The sequence below is a fragment of the Lipotes vexillifer genome, unplaced genomic scaffold (assembly GCF_000442215.2).
Source record: "Lipotes vexillifer unplaced genomic scaffold, Lipotes_vexillifer_v1.1 scaffold327, whole genome shotgun sequence".
NCBI lineage: Eukaryota > Metazoa > Chordata > Mammalia > Artiodactyla > Lipotidae > Lipotes > Lipotes vexillifer.
Window position 1 is genome coordinate 3837912 of NW_006771143.1, and position 18515 is coordinate 3856426.

General features: G+C 39.9%; 1 protein-coding gene across 2 annotated transcripts in view; it reads left to right on the plus strand.

Moving 5' to 3' along the window:
- The first annotated feature begins 3257 nt into the window (after nt 1-3257).
- The window catches only part of LRP12 (LDL receptor related protein 12), an 84688-nt gene continuing 69430 nt past the window's right edge, over nt 3258-18515 (plus strand). For both annotated transcript variants that reach the window (XM_007446545.1, XM_007446544.1), the window contains exon 1: nt 3258-3438. In XM_007446545.1, the coding sequence (XP_007446607.1) occupies nt 3360-3438 (79 nt within the window). In that variant the 5' untranslated portion in view covers nt 3258-3359. The remainder of the gene's footprint in view (nt 3439-18515) is intronic.

Below are 18515 nucleotides of genomic sequence, written 5' to 3' on the forward strand. Positions count from 1 at the left end.
TTAAATTCCCATTCTAACCTCACTGGGTGTGGACGAGGTTCTCAAAGGCTACTAAATGGAGCAGGGTCTACACAGGAAGGAAGGAATTTTTATTAGTAACAAGAGTGAAAATTAAACCATCATATATGGTGATAGCCAAATAGGGAGGAAAGAGAAGTGTAAAATCAAAACAAAAGGATTATTTAAGGGCACATCTCCATAAAGTGGAGGGGCGCGGGTGGCTCTTTTCAGAATATGTCAAGGGGAAAAGAAATAGTCCATGAACTTCTCCTCTCCCAAATGCATGTACCTGAGGAGTTTGAGAACCATTTGGAAAAGGATTAAGAAGCAACTCAAGTAGTTACCTCATTCAATTTTTCTTAAACATTCTTTTTATATGATTGACACAGCCCTTCAAGAATCTGCTGAAAATAACAAATCTTCTGTCTATAAAAATACGTGAGCACAAAATTTCATACAATTTCAGGATCCTTGAAACACATCTATAGATCCAGGGACCCCGAGATTAAGAACCACATGAGTCTCAGGAGAATGCTTTATGCTTTATAGGGTATAGATCAGAACGTTGGCCAAGTTAAATCAGCACTCCTACTGCAATAGAACTGTTCAAAATACTGACTACTTTATATAGTTTTATAAACTTCTAAATGCTTTCTCATATATGAGTTATTTGATATATTAGCCTAATAGTAGACATCTAGGTACTCAGCTCAATAGATTAGGTAATAAAAAGGGTAAAACTGAATACCTACTCTGTGCCTTGCTGCTTACCAATGTCTGATATTCTACTGGGATTAGATTTTGTATAAATAAAATGTTCCCTCGTGAAACATAAATACCCTTGGTTGGTGAACACTGAAGTGCTCAGCTTCTAATACCTTAGAATGAATATTTATCAGATTTTTTTCCAACAAGAAACAAAATACTTAGATTTTTGAAGGTGTTAGGACAGACACCTAGATGAACAGCTCTCAAAATTTTATCTGAGGACCCTGGGGAGGTACATGACATCCTCTCTTTGCCAATTATCAATACATATCTTTGTGAATCTGGATTTTCTTCGTATACTTCAACCAACACAACATATTGTAACAGATGGGATACAGAAGCAGATATGGGAATCCAACTGTCTTCTATTAAGCCAGACATTAAGATTTACAAAGATGAAAACAATGCCACACATTTCATTAATTTTTTTTTGTTTTGGAAAATAGAAATAACCTGTAATGCATTTTTTATTTTAAGTAAATTTACACATATTTTAAAATTGTTTTAATTTCTAAATGATAAATATCAGTAGCTATGATTCACATAAACAAAAGCTCTTTGGAGTCCTCACCAAATTTTAAGTGTTTTTAAAGGGCCCCTGAGACCAAAAGGTTTGAGAACTCGATAAGTCTCAGAAGACAGGTCTGGGTGGATGAGCAAGTGCAAGGGTGAGAGGGTTGTGAATATAAGAGTCAAGGGACAGAGGACAGCAATGTGCCTCTTGTCTTGGGATTGGGGTTCCTTGACTGGTACTAAAAGTGGAGAGAGGAAGATGCCATGCAGTCTCTCTTCATTTTGTTTGTGACCTGTTCGAAACACAGTGGTCATGGCAGCGCAATTTCTGGAAACAGATCTCAACAATCAAGCAAGTAGAATCTCAAATCCTAAAATTAGTACAGACAACTGCTGATTGTTAAATGAAGTACACTGAAGCTCCTCCTTTTTCTCCAGCGAGGGTACAAAACATTTTTGGAGCTCTCGATTTTGTTTGTTTGTTTTGCCAAATGATACAAGATTTGTTATTATTGGGTTTTGCATTGTTTGTTAATAATTTTTTCACCGTTTGTAATACCATTTCCTGGGGAAAAAATCTAAAAGGGGACAAATCGGTAGCGGATAGACAGAAAGACTAAATGTACCTTCAAAGAAATTCATCTTAAATTTTAATATTTACCTACTACGCACTAAGCATTGTGCTAGAGTACACTGCAGTAGAGAGGAAACAGCCTTGAATTTGGAATAAGAAAAATTGTTTCAAACCACTCATTTGTTACACTATCTTGGGTAATTTAACTTGTCTCGTTTTCTTATCTATAAAATATGGATAATAATATTTATCTCACAAGGTTGTTAGAGATGAAAAAGAGATAACCTATGTCAATTGGACAGCATAGTGCATTGTAGGTCTTCCTTGAATAGCCCAGAGAGTGCATGTAAAGGTCAATGATCATCTAGTAGGGGAGATGAGACGTGTCGACAAACACTTTACAAATACAAGGCGGAAGGTCTGACGTGCCAGTGTCACTACAATTGTATTTAAGAAGTGCTACGGAGAGGTAAGGGAAGGAGGAGTCACACTTCTTGGGATGGAGAAAGATGTTTAGAGAAATCAGGGGTCGCTAAGTGAATCCCTCTCTTACTTCCCGATCCCCGAGGTGGCTCCAGCCCCCCCGGGGGATGTCAGAGCCACCTCCACGCCAGACTGGAAGTGCTCCGCACTCCAACCTTGCCCGGCTCATCGCGGGCACCTTGAGCGTGGGCGTCCAGCCCCAGCTCCCCAGCAGGCATTCACAGCGACCAGCGGCCGGGGTCTCGGCACTAACCTGCGCCCACCCCCTCCGAGCTCCGCGCGGGTTAAGTCAAGGAAGGGAGGGAGGGGTAGGGGAGAGTAACTCCCAAGTTCCCAGCCTCCGAACACTCACTCTCCTCGCTCACGCAGCCACTCTCCGCCACCCAACACGTCCTCATACACCCGCAGGGGCAGCCCCGAGACCTCTGACTTCAGCGAAGCGCCGAAGCCAGCCCCCACTCCCCAGCCCAGGGGAACCCATCGACCCGCGTTCTCTCGCTCGCTCATCTATTGGCACTGCCTTGCTCCTCCGGCCTCTGTCACGGGGAAAGCGGTCCCGAGACTTAGAAAGTCCAGCTAAGCGCGGGGTGGGAACTAAGGCAGGCGGGCCAGGGGATTGCCGATCGCACGGATGGGCGCGGGTACCGGCTAGCGCTGTCTGGCGGGTGGCGGCGCCGACTAGCCTATGCGGCGCGTGGCTGGAGCCGCGCGTCCGCCGCCCCCTCACCTCGTACCGGCGCTGGCTACCCCGGCTCCCGGGAGAGCCGTCCCGTGGGGGACTCTCGCGCCGCCCAGGGTGGGAGCCGGCGAGCTGCTGAGGGGGTCCGGAGGGAGGCAGAAAGAGAGAGGGAGCGCGCGCGGGCGGCGGCGGAGGCGGCGGCGACAGCGGCCCCTCCCCCTCCCGCCGCCGCGGAGAGCGCAGGGAGCAGCCGGGGGCTCGGTGGCGGCGGCGTCTGGCCCCAGCTCCTCCTCCGCCTCCGCCTCCTCCATCTCCTTCTCGCTCGCTCCATCTGCCGTGGTTATGGCCCGTCGCTGGAGCACAAAAGAGTCTCCGCGGTGGAGGTCTGCGCTGGTCTTGCTTTTCTTCGCCGGGGTGTATGGTAAGTGTCCTGGTCCCCGCGCCCCGCTGACCGAACAAAGCTGGGGCGACCCCGGGCCCCGAGGCCTCCAGGACAGGGGGCTCCCCGAGGACCCGGCAGAGACCCCGGCCGCCGGCGGGACAAAGACCCGGCGAGGGATGGATGTAGCGGAGGGGTGTCCACACACGAAGATGCTTTGGTCCATTCGTCTGTCTCCAGATCCTCGGGGTGTTGGAGGGTGTTTGGGCGTCCCGGACCCGGGGAGCCCCCTGGGAGCTAGAGGGTGGCGGACGGACTTCCCGACATGGGTTGGAGGGCCACGGTGGCCGGCTGGTTCCTCGGGGACTCGTAGCCCCTTGAATAACACACACACACACACACACACACACACACACACACACACACGCACACACAGATGTAGGACTGTGGGAGAAAGAGAGGGAGGTCGCCCCCCGCCGCTGGCCGGGACCGTCCTGCCACCCCCGACACCCGCCCTGGGCCAGGAAGTTCACTCCTCAGTGGAATTCACACCGCACCGATCCCTCACCTTCCCCACTCCCTGGCAAAGCAGCCCGCTATTTTCTTCCCATCCCTGCACTTCGGGGGCTCTGCTGATCCCGGGCATGCAGGATCCTGCCCCTTGCTCTGGAGCAGCACGCGGAAGAAGGCCAGAAAATAGTTTCCAGCCCCACCTCAGTCTCTCCCTCTTAGGGCGTACATGTCTGCCCTGACTCGCAGTTCGTTTGGCATTTCATCCATCATTGTCCACTAATGTTGTCACTGTTGCTTTATTCCAGTCTGTGGGTTGTATTACATATATTCCTTTGAGGTTAAGAGAAGGCTGAGGCTATGAGTAAGGACCAAGCTTTACGTAGTACACAGGGATCAGAACAAGAGCTAAATGGAATTAATTGGAAAGAACATTCATTGCTTGAGAGACTTGAGTTCCACTTCTGGCTTGACTCTTTTTGGTCATCAGTTAAAAACATTGTATAGTTGTTTCAGAGAACACAGTTAACCTTTACTTTTGGGAGTGGTGCTTTGATTTCTTCAGAAGAAAATAATTAGAAGTTATCATTCTTTGGTAAATTTTACTTCTGAAAAGTTTAAGTCATTTGCCACAAACACTTAATTCCACTACTGGTGGTGGGGATGGAGTTCAGTCAACATGGAATTTACGAGCAAGTATTATCTCTTTTGAAAGCATTTATCTATGGAATTGAATGTCAGGTAACTTTTAAAACCTGAGAAATTACACGAAATGAAGAATTTAATGAACTGAAATCGACATTTACTGCCAACCAAGAAATAGTAGTTTTTCTGTGTGGTTCAGAATGTATTGCTCCCTGACCTGATTAATATATTTTTATTTTTGTTTGGGAGGAGTTGGTCCACATTTGATGTGGTAATTGCCAGTGGTGTGCTTATTTGAACAGAAGACCCAGTGCATGACTTCTGATTGTTAGTTGCATCAAGTGGTTGTGATCCCTACTTGCTTGGTGACTTGTGGGTTTGGGTCTGCACCAGAGATCAATAAGCTATTATGTGTTTCTTCTAGCCTGAAGGTGGGTGTAGTTCTGCTCTAGGTTTGGTGTAATGGCCCAGGAGAGAGCAGAAAGCTAGAGGCATCTTTAATCTAGGGTGATTAAGAGTGTCCAGCTTTGTCCTCTACTATAATCAGAGTTGAGTCTTAGTGATGTCTGATCAGATTGGATAAATAAACAGGTTCTTTTAGCTCTGCTTTCATTAAGAGCTATGTCATTAGTGTTTGAACTAAACTTCTTTTTGCCTCTAGGGATAAGAGGCTGTGAACCCCCGAATTTGTCTTGGTGCATTCTTTTGTACTTGTACACAAAATGACTTTCTGGTAGATGTTTATCAGATATTTATGTTTTGGGAATTTGTGTTTAGTGAGGAATTGTTAGTAGGCAAAGACTGAAGCTCCTTTTTCCAACAGTGTGGGGTCACATTATAAAACTAGCAAGTGATTATGCTAAGGGTTGATATCTCAAGCCACACAGCAAGTTTTAAAGTATAAAGAAAACGGAGGTAGTGAGCCAGGCGGGAAACTAAACTGTGAGCAGAGATTAAAGGAACCCTTCACTCTGCATTCGGGGAAATTCTCTTTATTGCTGCACTTTTTGTCCTCTTCTGTCCTGTGTGGATTTATATTAGAGAAGCAGCAGCTATAATAATAGTGTGTGTGTGGCGGGGGTGTGTGTGCTTTCATAACAATAGTGGGGTTGTTTTACTTGAATATGCAGTAGTTGTGATGAGTGTATGCATCCTGAGAAGTACCCATCACCTGTTCTGAGCCTTTAGAACAAATATACACTGTAATTTATGAAACTGTCCCTTATACAGCAAAATGTGGTTTTTTTTCAAAGTGGCTTCAAAAATAATGAGAAACCTCTGTTAATGCAACTGAATATGCAGAGTAACCCTTAACTTAGACCCAGTGAAAAAAATGCAGGTTGATTGGCTGATATTTGGGCAGTTCCAATACTAACTCTTCACAGAGTGACTCTTTCTTATCTATTAAACTGTAATATTAAATGGCTCCAGGTTGTGCCTTGAATCTTTGAAACATTTCAAATACCTTAAAAGTAATCTTTTTATTTTGGTGCTTAGTTTCTTCACATGACCATTTTAGTGGACTATGTAACTAATAAATGTGACTGTTTTAGTGGAATAGTATGACTGTTTTACTTCCCAGTTACTTTTCTGAATGCCAAAGCCTTATTTGAAACTCTAGATTATGATATGGAATACAGTTAATGTTTCCTAGGAGTAGGTGTTCAAAGACCAACAATTATCTTTCAGGAGGTGCTGTAGCTTAACTGCACCGAATGTTCCTGAGAGTTAGGAGAAGGTAAAGGTTGACCTCTGCCGTTGGAAGTTTGAAGGGATAAGAACAGTTAGTGGGAGCAGCTGTGACCTTGATGGGCATGTGTTAGGCCTGCTGTAAGAGGAGAAGGTGCTTCTTCATATCTCACACGGGGATATCTGGCTGTTAAAATGTGTGGAGGTTTTCCAAACCGTCTCCTCGTCAATAGAAGCTGTTAGCCTTGCTCACCTCCCAAGCCATAATTTGATAATTAGGGCAGTTCCATTGCTTTATCCTTTTCCGCTCTGTTTGTCTCCCAAATCAGTGTTTTCTAATCTTTTTTATTTTTATTTATTTATTTATTTATTGCGGTACGCGGGCCTCTCACTGCTGTGGCCTCTCCTGTTGCGGAGCACAGGCTCCAGACGCGCAGGCTCAGCGGCCATGGCTCACGGGCCCAGCCGCTCCGCGGCATGTGGGATCCTCCCGGACCGGGGCACGAACCCGTGTCCCCTGCATCGGCAGGCGGACTCTCAACCACTGCGCCACCAGGGAAGCCCTCTAATCTTTTTTAGAAGATTAAAATACCTAAAATACATTTTATATTACTCCCAGTATACAGAACAAAACAAAATTCATGAAATAATACTTGCTGGTACTACCTGTGATGTACTCTGATGTTTTCTAACCTATTTCACCTCCCTTCTCTCCTGCTTCCTTTTTTCGTGTACTGGTTTGGACTCAATAAAGTAATTTTGGACCCACTTATAGAATACAATTATTAGTTTGTAAAAGCACTGCCCTAGATGAAGCCTTAAAATGTAATTTTAAATGTTTGCTGTATTTGTATATCATTTTACAGTAGCCTTGAAGAGTTGTAGGTGGTAAAGTCTTCGGTTACTTGCTGCTAGAGCTTTTGGGAGCAGTAAGAACTCTCCCTGACATGTACTGACTGACTTATGACAAAAATGTATCTTTAAACTGGTTTTCAGCTTATTATAGTCAAAAATTCTTTCTGTACACGCTGCTGCTCTAGATGTTGTGGAAGCATAGCATATATTTTACTCTTGCATCTTATGTCTAATGAGTGAGTCTTTCTCTGTGAATTTTATGGAACTTTCAGCAAGATTTTATAAATTTCCAGTTTAAGGATAGGCTAGAAGTTCCAATTTTAGAAAGGTTGTAGAAATAACTAGGACATGAGAGAACAAACCTAAACCAGATTCCAATTACTTCTCAAAAAGTCAGCCTTGATTACATAAAATATGTTGAATAAAACTGAATTAATTGCTTAATATAAACCCTTCCTTGGGTTTAGAATCTAAATTATATCCCTATCGTAGGGAGAATATAAAGGTATGCAGCACATTCCACAAAATTCTAGGTGGTTACCAGGCAGAAAGTATTAAATGACCCCTTTCAGAGGGGCAGCTGTGTTCCGGGGAGAGCGTGGAGGAGACGTGAATGATGTGTGGTAAATGATTTAGAAGGCTCCCAGACAGGAAAATCTCTGAAGAAAACCTAGAAATGATGTCAGGCTGAAAAGTGAGCAGCAGTTTAAAAAAATGTTTGGGAAAAAAGGACTTAACTTTTGTGGTTAGAAAATTTAAAGCTTATCAAGAAATTAAGGCAACAATGAGAACTTTTTGTTTTTCTGATGTGAGGCGTTTTTGTATTTGGAGGGCTTTTGTTTTGGTTTTACATCTTATCAATGAAATTACAGTTTAAAGAATGAAAGGTAAAGAGGAGGTAAGTACCTTTAATATAGGTGAGATGTATGTAGATTTAAGCAAATAGAAAATGTTTTATTTCAGAATTTCGGAATGAGTACTAATCCTGTTCCTGCTACAGGTCTTTATAGGTAAATGAAGGTTGTTCTAAACTTAGGAATTGAGGTTGAATTAATGATTTCTAATATCTCAGGTTATCTTTCCCTCCCGTTTCTTGGTTTCTCTTCATTTTCTCCTCACTCCACCCGGTCCTTTGTGGGAGGGGTGAGTAAGATGTATACTACTTATTCTCTATTTTCTAAGGTGTAGGATTGAATTAGATCCTACAAATACCAGTTACCGATTTGTCTGTTTAGATGCATGTCATTAGTCCTTTTAAGTAGATGCAACAGTAAATGTGTATATAGATAGATAGGTCTGTCTGTCTGTCTCTCTTTCTCTAGTTTCAATATGAAATTAGCTTAGGGAATTCTCTCTAAACTATAGAAGGAAGGGAGGGAAACTAACATTTACTCAATTAAGTTCAGATACTGTGGGTGGTCTTCATTCGTAGTCTGTTAATATTCATTAGGTCTTATTTAGAAATCCTACAAGGTATTTATTCCTTTTTTTATGGAAGAGAAAAATTGAAGCTCAGAGAAGTTGTCACTTATCTAAGATCAAAGCACTAGGAAGTAACGCAGCCAGGACCGCAACCGAATCCTGTCTCTCTTCACTCTTTCATTCATTTAGCAAATACTTGTCGAGCGCTTGCTTATGTCTGGCACTACGTAAGGCACGACAGCCTGGTGGACGTGGTTTCTGCCCTCGTGGAGCTTCCAGTCTAGTGAATAACTTGTAGTAAGTGCTTTAACAAAAAACAAACAGGAGACAGCGATAGTGAATACCAGGCACAGAGTACTTAGAGGAAGCCTTCCTTGTAGAGGAGAATGAAAGACCTGAAGGACAGCTAACCATGTTATGATTGGGATAAGAGAGCCTTGCACATGGGAGCAACATGTAAAAGACCCAGAATTAGGAAAAAGCTGATGTGGAAGAGCTGGTGTGTTGCAGGTAAACAAATAAAATCAGTAGCCGGAGCACAGTGGTCATAAGAGTGACAAGGTGAGGCTAGAATCTTAGGCAGGGACTCAGGGCTTTGGAAACTATGGTAAAGAGTTTGGGTTTAAGTATAACTGTTGACACAGCTTAAATGCTGTAATGTGATCTTTGTTTTGAAACAGTCGCTTTTGCCCCTGTGTGGATTGTTGAGAAGTAGGCAAGAGCAGTGGTGGGATGATAGGTTTCGGCTGTAATGCAGGTGAGAGACACTGAGGTGGCAGCAGTGGAGGTGGAAAGAAGAGTATGGACTGCCCCTTTGATAGGGAAGAAAGGGGTGCTTCCTCTCTCATCACAAGAGGTTAAGGAGGAAAATATTAGTTCAAGTGTACTTAGGTCTGTAGGTTTTGTAGTAAGTGGGATGATGGAGAATTCTCAAAGTGATATGACATGAGATCATCAGGTGAGAGTGAAGAAAAGGGCTGAGAGGTTGCGGGTGATTTCTGTTTTCATAATTCAGTAGATCAGTTTAGACCCTTAGGAAGTTAAGTTTCTGTTTATTTTAATCTAGAAAAGAGAAGGTTAAGAACACTCAGTTCAAGAAGGGATGTTGTGTGTGAATAGTTGTATAGCATACGACACTAAGGAGTGGGGATTTAAGTTACAAGGGGGGAGGCTTAAGAAGTGTTCTGTGGAGAACTCAGTTCTAAGGACTGTTCATTTTTGTGGATGAAATAAGTACAGAACAAAACTTTCTACAGTGTTTTAAGAGTATTTAAGGCAAAAAGGAAAGGGTGGAATAAAAGTTAGAGTTCAAGGACTTTTTGCCCAAGTTAAATGCTTTCTACTAAGTGATCAATTAAAGATTGCTCTATATCTTAGAAGAGTCAAGAATGCATTGGAGGATTAGAGAACTTCAAACATTTTTGGAAAAATAAAGTGACTTTTACCTTTCTTCCCTGGATTGAATAGTTTATTTACAGAATATATAAACTATATATTTTATATAGAAGGTCCCAAAACTTCAAAGTAAATGAAGCCAGCTGAACAGTTTTCTAGTTTCTCTCGAATACTTTATAACTCACTGCCCTGCCCTGCTAGTATCAGTTTGGTGAAGAAGTGAAATCGTTTTACATTCATGTTTTTCCCATTGAATGAGAGTAACTTCATACTTACCTTTAATTCACTTGAATTTCAGATTTTAGAGATGGGATATGGTGTTAATCTTTTCATATCGAGGTTAAATGGAGCACAGTGGGATGTGTCGTAGTTGGAATTTACCGTTCAAATGTGATTCTCTGACTTAATTTCATTGATTGTTAAAGTACCTTATAGGTTTGAATGAGTTGGAGAAGACATGAATCTTTTATCTGGCATATTCTGAAATAGAATTCAGTTTCTTGGAATTATTATTGCCTGTTCTAGTGATGCTAAAATCTTTTACCAAGAGTTAGAATACAGAACTCCTTTACAAAAAGATGCTTTTCTTAAATCCTCAAAATAACTCTGAGGTAGATATTATTAGAAGAAACTGAAGCTTTGAGAGTAGTGATTTTGCCTAAGGTTTGCGTCTCTCTGCTGCTGTTCTCTTCAGGTAAAGGCTCGTTAGTTTTTAATCTATGTTATTGTAACAGCCCCAACTAGTCTTGACTCTAGTCTTGTCCTGATTCACTCACATCACACAGAGGAGCAGCAGAGTGACTCTTCTAAAGTGAGGATATGATTATGTAACTTTCTTGCTTAAAACCAATAGTTCCCTATTCTTAAAATAGAAGCATCACTAGCCCCTTCACGATGTAGCTAGTTTTTCTCTTTCTTGTCTCTTGTCACTCCCTCCACCATGCCCTTCCCCTCCACCGTGTTTGTGCCATACTGAACACGGTTCTCTTGTCTCCTGGCCTTTGCACACACTGTTCTCCCTGCCTGGTTTTACCTTCCTCCACCACTTTCTTCACTAGGCTAACTCCTGCCATCCTTCAGCTTTCCTTTACATATTACCTCCTTTGGGAAGTCTTTTCTGGTTCCTCAAAACTAGGTGCCTGTCTCCTAAGCATCTCAGATTGTTCTTAGTATGCACACTTGGTATTTTCCTGTTTTACCTCTCTATATTTCCCCCTGGAGCATAGCTGCCTAACAGATACATATTGTGAGCCTCAAATGTAAGTCATATACATAGTTTTAAATTTTGTAGTAGCCGAATTAAAAATTTTAAAAAAGCAAGCGAGATTAATGTTAGTAATGTATTTAACGTGATATATCTAAAATATTATCATTTTGACATGTGACCAATACAAAATTATTAATGAAATATTCTGCATTATGTTTTTCATACTAAGTCTTCAAAATCCAGTGTAAATTTTTTTTTTTTTTTTTGGCTGCGTTGGGTCTTTGTTGCTGTGCACGGGCTTTCTCTAGTTGCGGTGAGTGGGGGCTACTCTTCGTTGCCGTGCGCGGGCTTCTCACTGTGGTGGCTTCTCTTGTTGCAGAGCACGGGCTCTAGGCGCCCAGGCTTCAGGAGTTGTGGCTCGCGGGCTCTGGAGCGCAGGCTCAGTAGTTGTGGCGCACGGGCTTAGTTGCTCTGCGGCATGTGGGGCCTTCCTGGACCAGGGCTCGAACCCGTGTCCCCTGCATTGGCAGGTGGATTCCTAAACACTGCGTCACCAGGGAAGCCCTCCAGTGTAGGTTTTATTCTTACAGCTCATCTCAATTAGACTAACCACATTTCAAATGCTTAATAGCCACTTTGAAAACAATCAGTATCTATTAAGGCTGAGTGTAAACATGCCCTGTGATCCAGCAGTTCTGCTCCTGGTATAAACTCAACACGAGTGGGGACATCACGTGCGTCAGAAGACATGTACAAGGATATTCATAGCATCCTTGCTTGTTTTGATTCCAGATTAAAAAGAGCCCATATGTCCATCAGCAATAGAATAGATGAATAAATTATGGTATATGGTATATTCACATAAGGGAAAACTGTACAGCAGCAGTTCTCAAACTTTTGGGACGCAGGACTCCAGTTATTGAGGGATCCAAAGAATGTTTTTTGTATGACAGATATATATGTTTTTAAATATGGTAAATTAAAGTTGAGAGATTGTTAAAATATTTATTAACCCATTTAAAATGACAAGAAACCAACCAACCCCATTACGTGTGACCTTAAGTAGCATACGTTTTAAAAATATGTAAAATGACCACTAAAATTTCCAAAAACAAAAAGTTTCGTAAGAAGGATGGCGTTGCTATACATTTTTGCAAATCACTGTAATGTCTGGCTTAATAGAAGACAGCTGATTTCTCGTGTCTGCTTCTGCAGTCAGTCTGTTGTGACATGTTTTGCTTGAAGTATAGGAAAGAAATCTGGCTTCACAAAGATAATTGTAAAGGGAGAAGAATTTTAGTAGCCTTTTCAGATAAATGTGAATATTCTTTGATGCTACACCAGAACTTGACAAGTCGTTTTTTAAAGTTTAGTTGCAGTGTGAAATCTGAAATCAAATCAGTGAGCTTTCTGTATTCTATTAAACTCTGAAAGGGTGTTGGGAATTCCCAAGAGTCCACTGACCACGTTTTGAGAACAAGGTGCTCTCATTACAAGGTAATGGAAAAGAACAAATTTTAAAAAATAAGGAAAAAACCCCAAAGTACCACTGCAGGTAGGGTGGGTAAATTTCACATGTTGATCAAAACATGTTAGGCACACAATTATAGCTACCGTATGAGTACAGTGTTAGAAGTTAGACTAATGTAGGAGAGCAGTTGCCTCTTGGGGTTGGGCGGGGGTGGGGGTAGTGATTGAGATGGGTACCATGGGAGCTTCTGGACTGCTGGTCAAAAAATCTATATCTTGACCTAAGCGGTGGTTTACACAGATATGGGTTTTGGGGGTGATAACTCATGGAACTATAAGCTTGCAATTAGTGCATTTTTTTATGTATATTTCAAATAAAAGTTATTAAGTAATAACTTTTGAAAAAAAGAATAGAATAATGTTGAATAATAGTATCCATAGAAGGTTTTCTGATAATGTAGATTCTCTCTAGTGTTTGCATTTAGTTTTTGTTCTTTTTTGCTTGATTTTTTGCCATTGTGTTTGATAATTAAAAACAATGTAAAAACTTTGTACTTTGGAAATTTCAAGCATATTCAGAAGTAGAGACACTAGTATAATTAACCTGATATACCCAACATCCAGCTTCAACAAGTGATCATTATATGGCCAGCCTTGTTTTATCCACTCCTCCACCCACTCCCTAAATGCAAATGACTTTGAAATAAATCCCAAGTACCTAATCTAGTAATATTTCAGTATGTATCTCTTAAGATGTGAAGGCTTCAAAAAACAAACCTTAAGTCCAATACCACTATCACACTTAAAAAATTAACAGTTCCTAATTATCATTACATATCTAGCCATATACACCTTGCCCTGGCTGTCATATACACATGAAGTTTTAGAAACTCTTTGGATCAGGATCCAGATAAGGTCCATACTCTGCAGTCGATATCTGTTAAGTCTTTAGTTTTAATGGTTCCCATCCCCTTTTTTTCAAAATTTTAAGTGTGATGTTTGCTATAGGTTTCTGATATACTTAATCAAATTGGAGCTATTACATGAGTTCCTATATAAAATAAGTTTTTGAGAATAGATATTTAATTTTGACACATAAGTGTTTTCATTTCCAAGATGATCGTAAGTTATTTATGAGGGCCAGAATTATGTGAGTGAATCATACCTAGCATCATGCCAGACAGTATTTGTTGAATAAATGAATTCATTTATCCACGAATGGAGTAAATTACATTCATATGACTCCTTATGTTGAGCTACTTTTGCATTTATGGGATAGACCACAACAAGTTGGTAACGATATATTATCTTTTAATCTGCTGGAATACATTGACTAATTTTCTTAAGGCTTTGTGTTTGTATTTATGAAATCAGTCTGTAGTTACTGCCAGCTTTCTAACTCCCTCCACCCCTTTTCTTTCTCTCTCCTGTGACCTGACTTCCTCTCTCCTCTTCCCAATTTTCATATCTGGTATCTGTTCTTTTAGATACACTTATAATACATACACCTTTTAAAATTGATTTCAGTGGTCAAGAACAGTGTAAAAAAATTTACTGTTCCAGTTGCGATTATTTTGCCTTTTCAGGTTAGCGAAGGAGACCTGTATAGCTACAGTTACAATAAGAAAGCAAAAATAAACAGCCTTGTCCTGCTGACAGGAGAAATGTTTTCATTCCTAGTGAGGATAAACTTTGTTTTACTAAGCAAGGTAATACAGATGAGCCTGTCAGAAGTAAATCCCTTCTTATGAGTGGGCCTTATGACCAAAGAAGCAAATAAGATACCTTAGTGGAAATGGACTGGTTGTATGAGAAGTAGAATTCATGTCTGAAGGAGGCATCTGTGGAGTAAAATGGAGATGCTAAATGAAGACTGAGCTCAAGTCCAGGGGAATGACCACTGTGTTCTGCCAGATGGGCACTTCTAGTCTGTTGGGGATGATTATACTTTAAGACCACGCTTATTTGCTCAAAAGGTAGCAGCCATAGTGTTAACCAAAATATGGCCCCAGTACTATGTAAGGTATGACCTTGTGTTTTCACTGACATGATTACTTGTACGTAAGACTATTCACGCTGGTAAGAGGGTAGGAGATGGAGGGGGAGCCTCCTATTTGTGCAGCTGGAGTGGAATCACTACACATGGTTTAGGTTCTGATGTCAGTGAGTAAGGCTAAAGTATAGTTCTTTTAAAACTCTCTGAGGGAGCCATGGCCGCTGAGCCTGCGCATCCGGAGCCTGTGCTCCGCAACCGGAGAGGCCACAGCAGTGAGAGGCCTGCGTACCGCAAAAAAAAAAAAACTGTTTGAAATCATCTTCAAGTACAGTATACATGTTTTACAATATTCAGTGCTGAACAGCATACTTTCGTTAAGTACAAAACATCCAGTTTTCTCTCTAGCGTTGGTACAGAAGATTTTTTGAGCACCAGATAAAATGGTGGTATTTAGGGGCCATATGAAAACTATGAGGGAGCACAGATAAAATTGTATAAATTCAGTATGAATAGGATTCAACTCCACATTACTTCTTCCACTGCATTACAATAAGGAACTGAGTGCTGGATTTGATTGAAGTATGTGGGTGTTACAGAGAATTCAAATTAGGATACATGATTTATCCCCACTTTTTATTTATTTTGTGTATTTTTTTAAAATTTATTCTTTTGTTCCCTGACCTAAGTAGGGGGCTCGCCACAACAAAATTTAAAATAATAGAAGTTACGGTTTTTTTATAGGTTTTTTAGAACTCTACCCTGCAACTATAAGGGCATGGTACTTTTGGGGAATAACTTTATCTTTTCAATTTCTACCTCTTTGAGCCAATTTTGTTAAAAATACTAAGTCATATTTTCCTAGAATATTGTAATTTCATTTCTATTTCCACATTTGCTTTAAAGTTGTAAGTAATTTGCTCTCAAAAATATTTTCTACGTGTGATTATATCACGTTTGTCATTCCTAATACCTGTCATTCTTTTCTTGAACACACTTATCACAGTTTTCTCTATTGTAGGTTTTCTTAAAGCATCAGCTCTTGGTTTTATGGTCTACTGATTTTCTTGTTTTCTATTTGATTAATTTCTCTGCACTTTTTTTTGGTTTATTTTGTTGTTTTTCTAGCTTTTAAGATGATTGTTTAGTTTGTTAATTTTTTAATTTTTATTTTTAAAGATATACAGTAGAATTAATTCTTTTTCCTTTTGGTGTTCAGGTCTATGAATGTTAACACATTACAGATTTGTGTAGCTACCGTGCAAATCAGGATACATCACGCGAAAAAACTCCCTCCTGCTATCTTTTATAGTCACATCCTCTCCCCACCCATAATCTCAGATAACCACCCATCTATTTTTCATTACTATAGTTTTGTCTTTTTCAAATAAATAGAAGTGTACAGTGGGTAACCTTTTGAGACTAGCTTCCCTTACTCAGCATAGTCTTTGCGATCATCCACACGGTTGCACAGGACAACAGTTTATTATTGCTGATCAATATGCCATTTTGTATGGATGCACCACAGTCGGTCACTTCACCTGGTGAAGGACATTTGAGTTGTTAACACCTTTTGGCTATTTTATTAATTATCTGTGAACATTCCAATACAGGTTTTTGTGTAGATATGCTTTATTTCTCTAGGATAAATAATTAGGAGTAGGGTTGCTGGGTTATAAGTTATACATATAAGTTATATAACTTAACTTTATAAGAAACTGCCAAACCATTTTCCACAGTGGCTGTACCAGTTTGCATTCTCACTGGCAACGTGTGCAAGTTCCAGTGGCTCTGCATCCTTGCTAGCACTTAGTGTTGTCAGCATTTTCTGTTTCTGTCATTCTGTTAGGTAAATAGCAGTATCTCATCTGATGTGAATTTGCATTTTTTAAAATGACTAATGATGTTTAACATCTTTGAATATACTTTTTTTTGCCATCTTTGTATCCCCTTGGATGAAGTATTTAAGTCCATTGCCCATTTTTGGCTTGGTTGTTTATTTTCTTAACTGTTGAATTTTGAGAGTTTTTATATCTATATAGATATCAATACACACACAAACGCACCCACACACACCCAGCTGTATAGCTTGTCTTTTTATTCTCTTGACAGTGGCCTTGGCAAAACAGAAGTTTTTTTAATTAATAAAATTCAATTTATCAATTTTTTTATTTTATAAATTATATTTTTGGTATCAAGAAAACCCCACAACCCAATCAAAATATGGGCAGAGCACCTAAATAAACATTTCTCCAAAGAAGACATACAGATGGCCAACAGGCACATGAAAAGATGCTCAGTGTTGCTAATTATTAGAGAAATGCAAATCAAAACTACAATGAGGTATCTGTCACCTTACTCCACTCAGAATGGCCATCATCAAAAAGTCTACAAACAATAAATGCTGGAGAGGGTGTGAAGAAAAGGGAACCCTCCTGCACTGTTGGTGGAAATGTAAATTGGTGCAGCCACTGGAGGACAGCCTGGAGGTCCTTAAAAAACTAAAAACAGAGTTACCGTATGATCCAGCAATCCAACTCCAGGGCATATTTCCAGAAAAGACAAAAACTCTAATTTGAAAAGATACATGCACCTCAGTATTCATAGCAGCACTATTTACAATAGACACGACATGGAAACAGCCTAAATGTCCATCAGCAGATGAATGGATAAAGAAGATGTGGGGGGTGTGTGTGTGTATTTATAATGGAATATTACTCAGCCATAAAAAAGAATGAAATAATGCCATTTACAGCAACATGGATGGACCTAGAGATTATCATACTAAGTGAAGCAAGTCAGGCAGAGAAAGACAAATATCATATGATATCACTTATATGTGGAATCTAAAAAAATGATACAAGTGAACTTATTTACAGAACATATATACACACAGACATAGAAAACAAAAAAGATGTTAAAATACTTCCCCAAGTTAATTACATTAAAATTTGCATCCTCATTCTCAGCAATTATTTTGATTCCTTAAATTTTATTCTCCCTCTCCCTTACCATTATCTTTGTCCCATGACAGTTTTCTTGAAGTCTTTAATTAGATTGATATTTCTGTTTTGCTGAAGTACATTCTTATATATTATCCCCCCGCTTAAGCAATACGTAGTGGTTGTATTTATTCTTAGGTGTGCACAGTTGAAATTGTTTCTTTATTTTGCCATCACACTTGAATAATGGTTTGGCTGGGTATAGAATTCCAGGTACCAATATTTTCTGTTCAGAATTCTGTGTATGTTACTTTATCATCTTGTAACTTTAAGTTCCCATTTTGATTGTAATTCCTTTGTTCCTTTGGAAGCTTATCATAAATTTCTTTTTATCTTTGGAGTTTACCGTTTTCACCAGTGTGTGTTTAGTATGTATCTTCAGTCATTGTTACTGTTTGGTATTTGGTGGGCATTTTATCTGAACATATCTAGTTGTATGTTCTAAAGATATTTTTCTAAACTACATGTGCATGGACATATATGTGTGTGAATATATGCACATAGGTATACATATATATATATATATCGTGTGTATGTGTTTATATGTATGTATACCTATGTATATGTGTTTTAAATGCCTTTTATCCTATGTTCTCTACTTTTAAAACTCCGGTTAAGTGAATAGTAGATATCCTGGCCGTATCTTTTTTCTCTTAGCTTTATATCCTTGTCTTTTTATTCTAGAATTTAAAGATTCTTCAATTTGGTCTTCTAAGTTGTAATTTTCTACAATATAATTGTCTATAATATAGAATTGTCTCATTCTTCAGCTTAGTCTTAAGTTATAATTGTACATGTGTAAAATAGTTGCCTTTACAAATAATTTTTCCTTTTTATAATGACGATTTTTTTTTCATTTAGCAGTGGAACTGATTTGTGTCTTTGTCACCTCTCCCACAAATTCTCTTACTCTCTACCTGCCCTTTCCCTA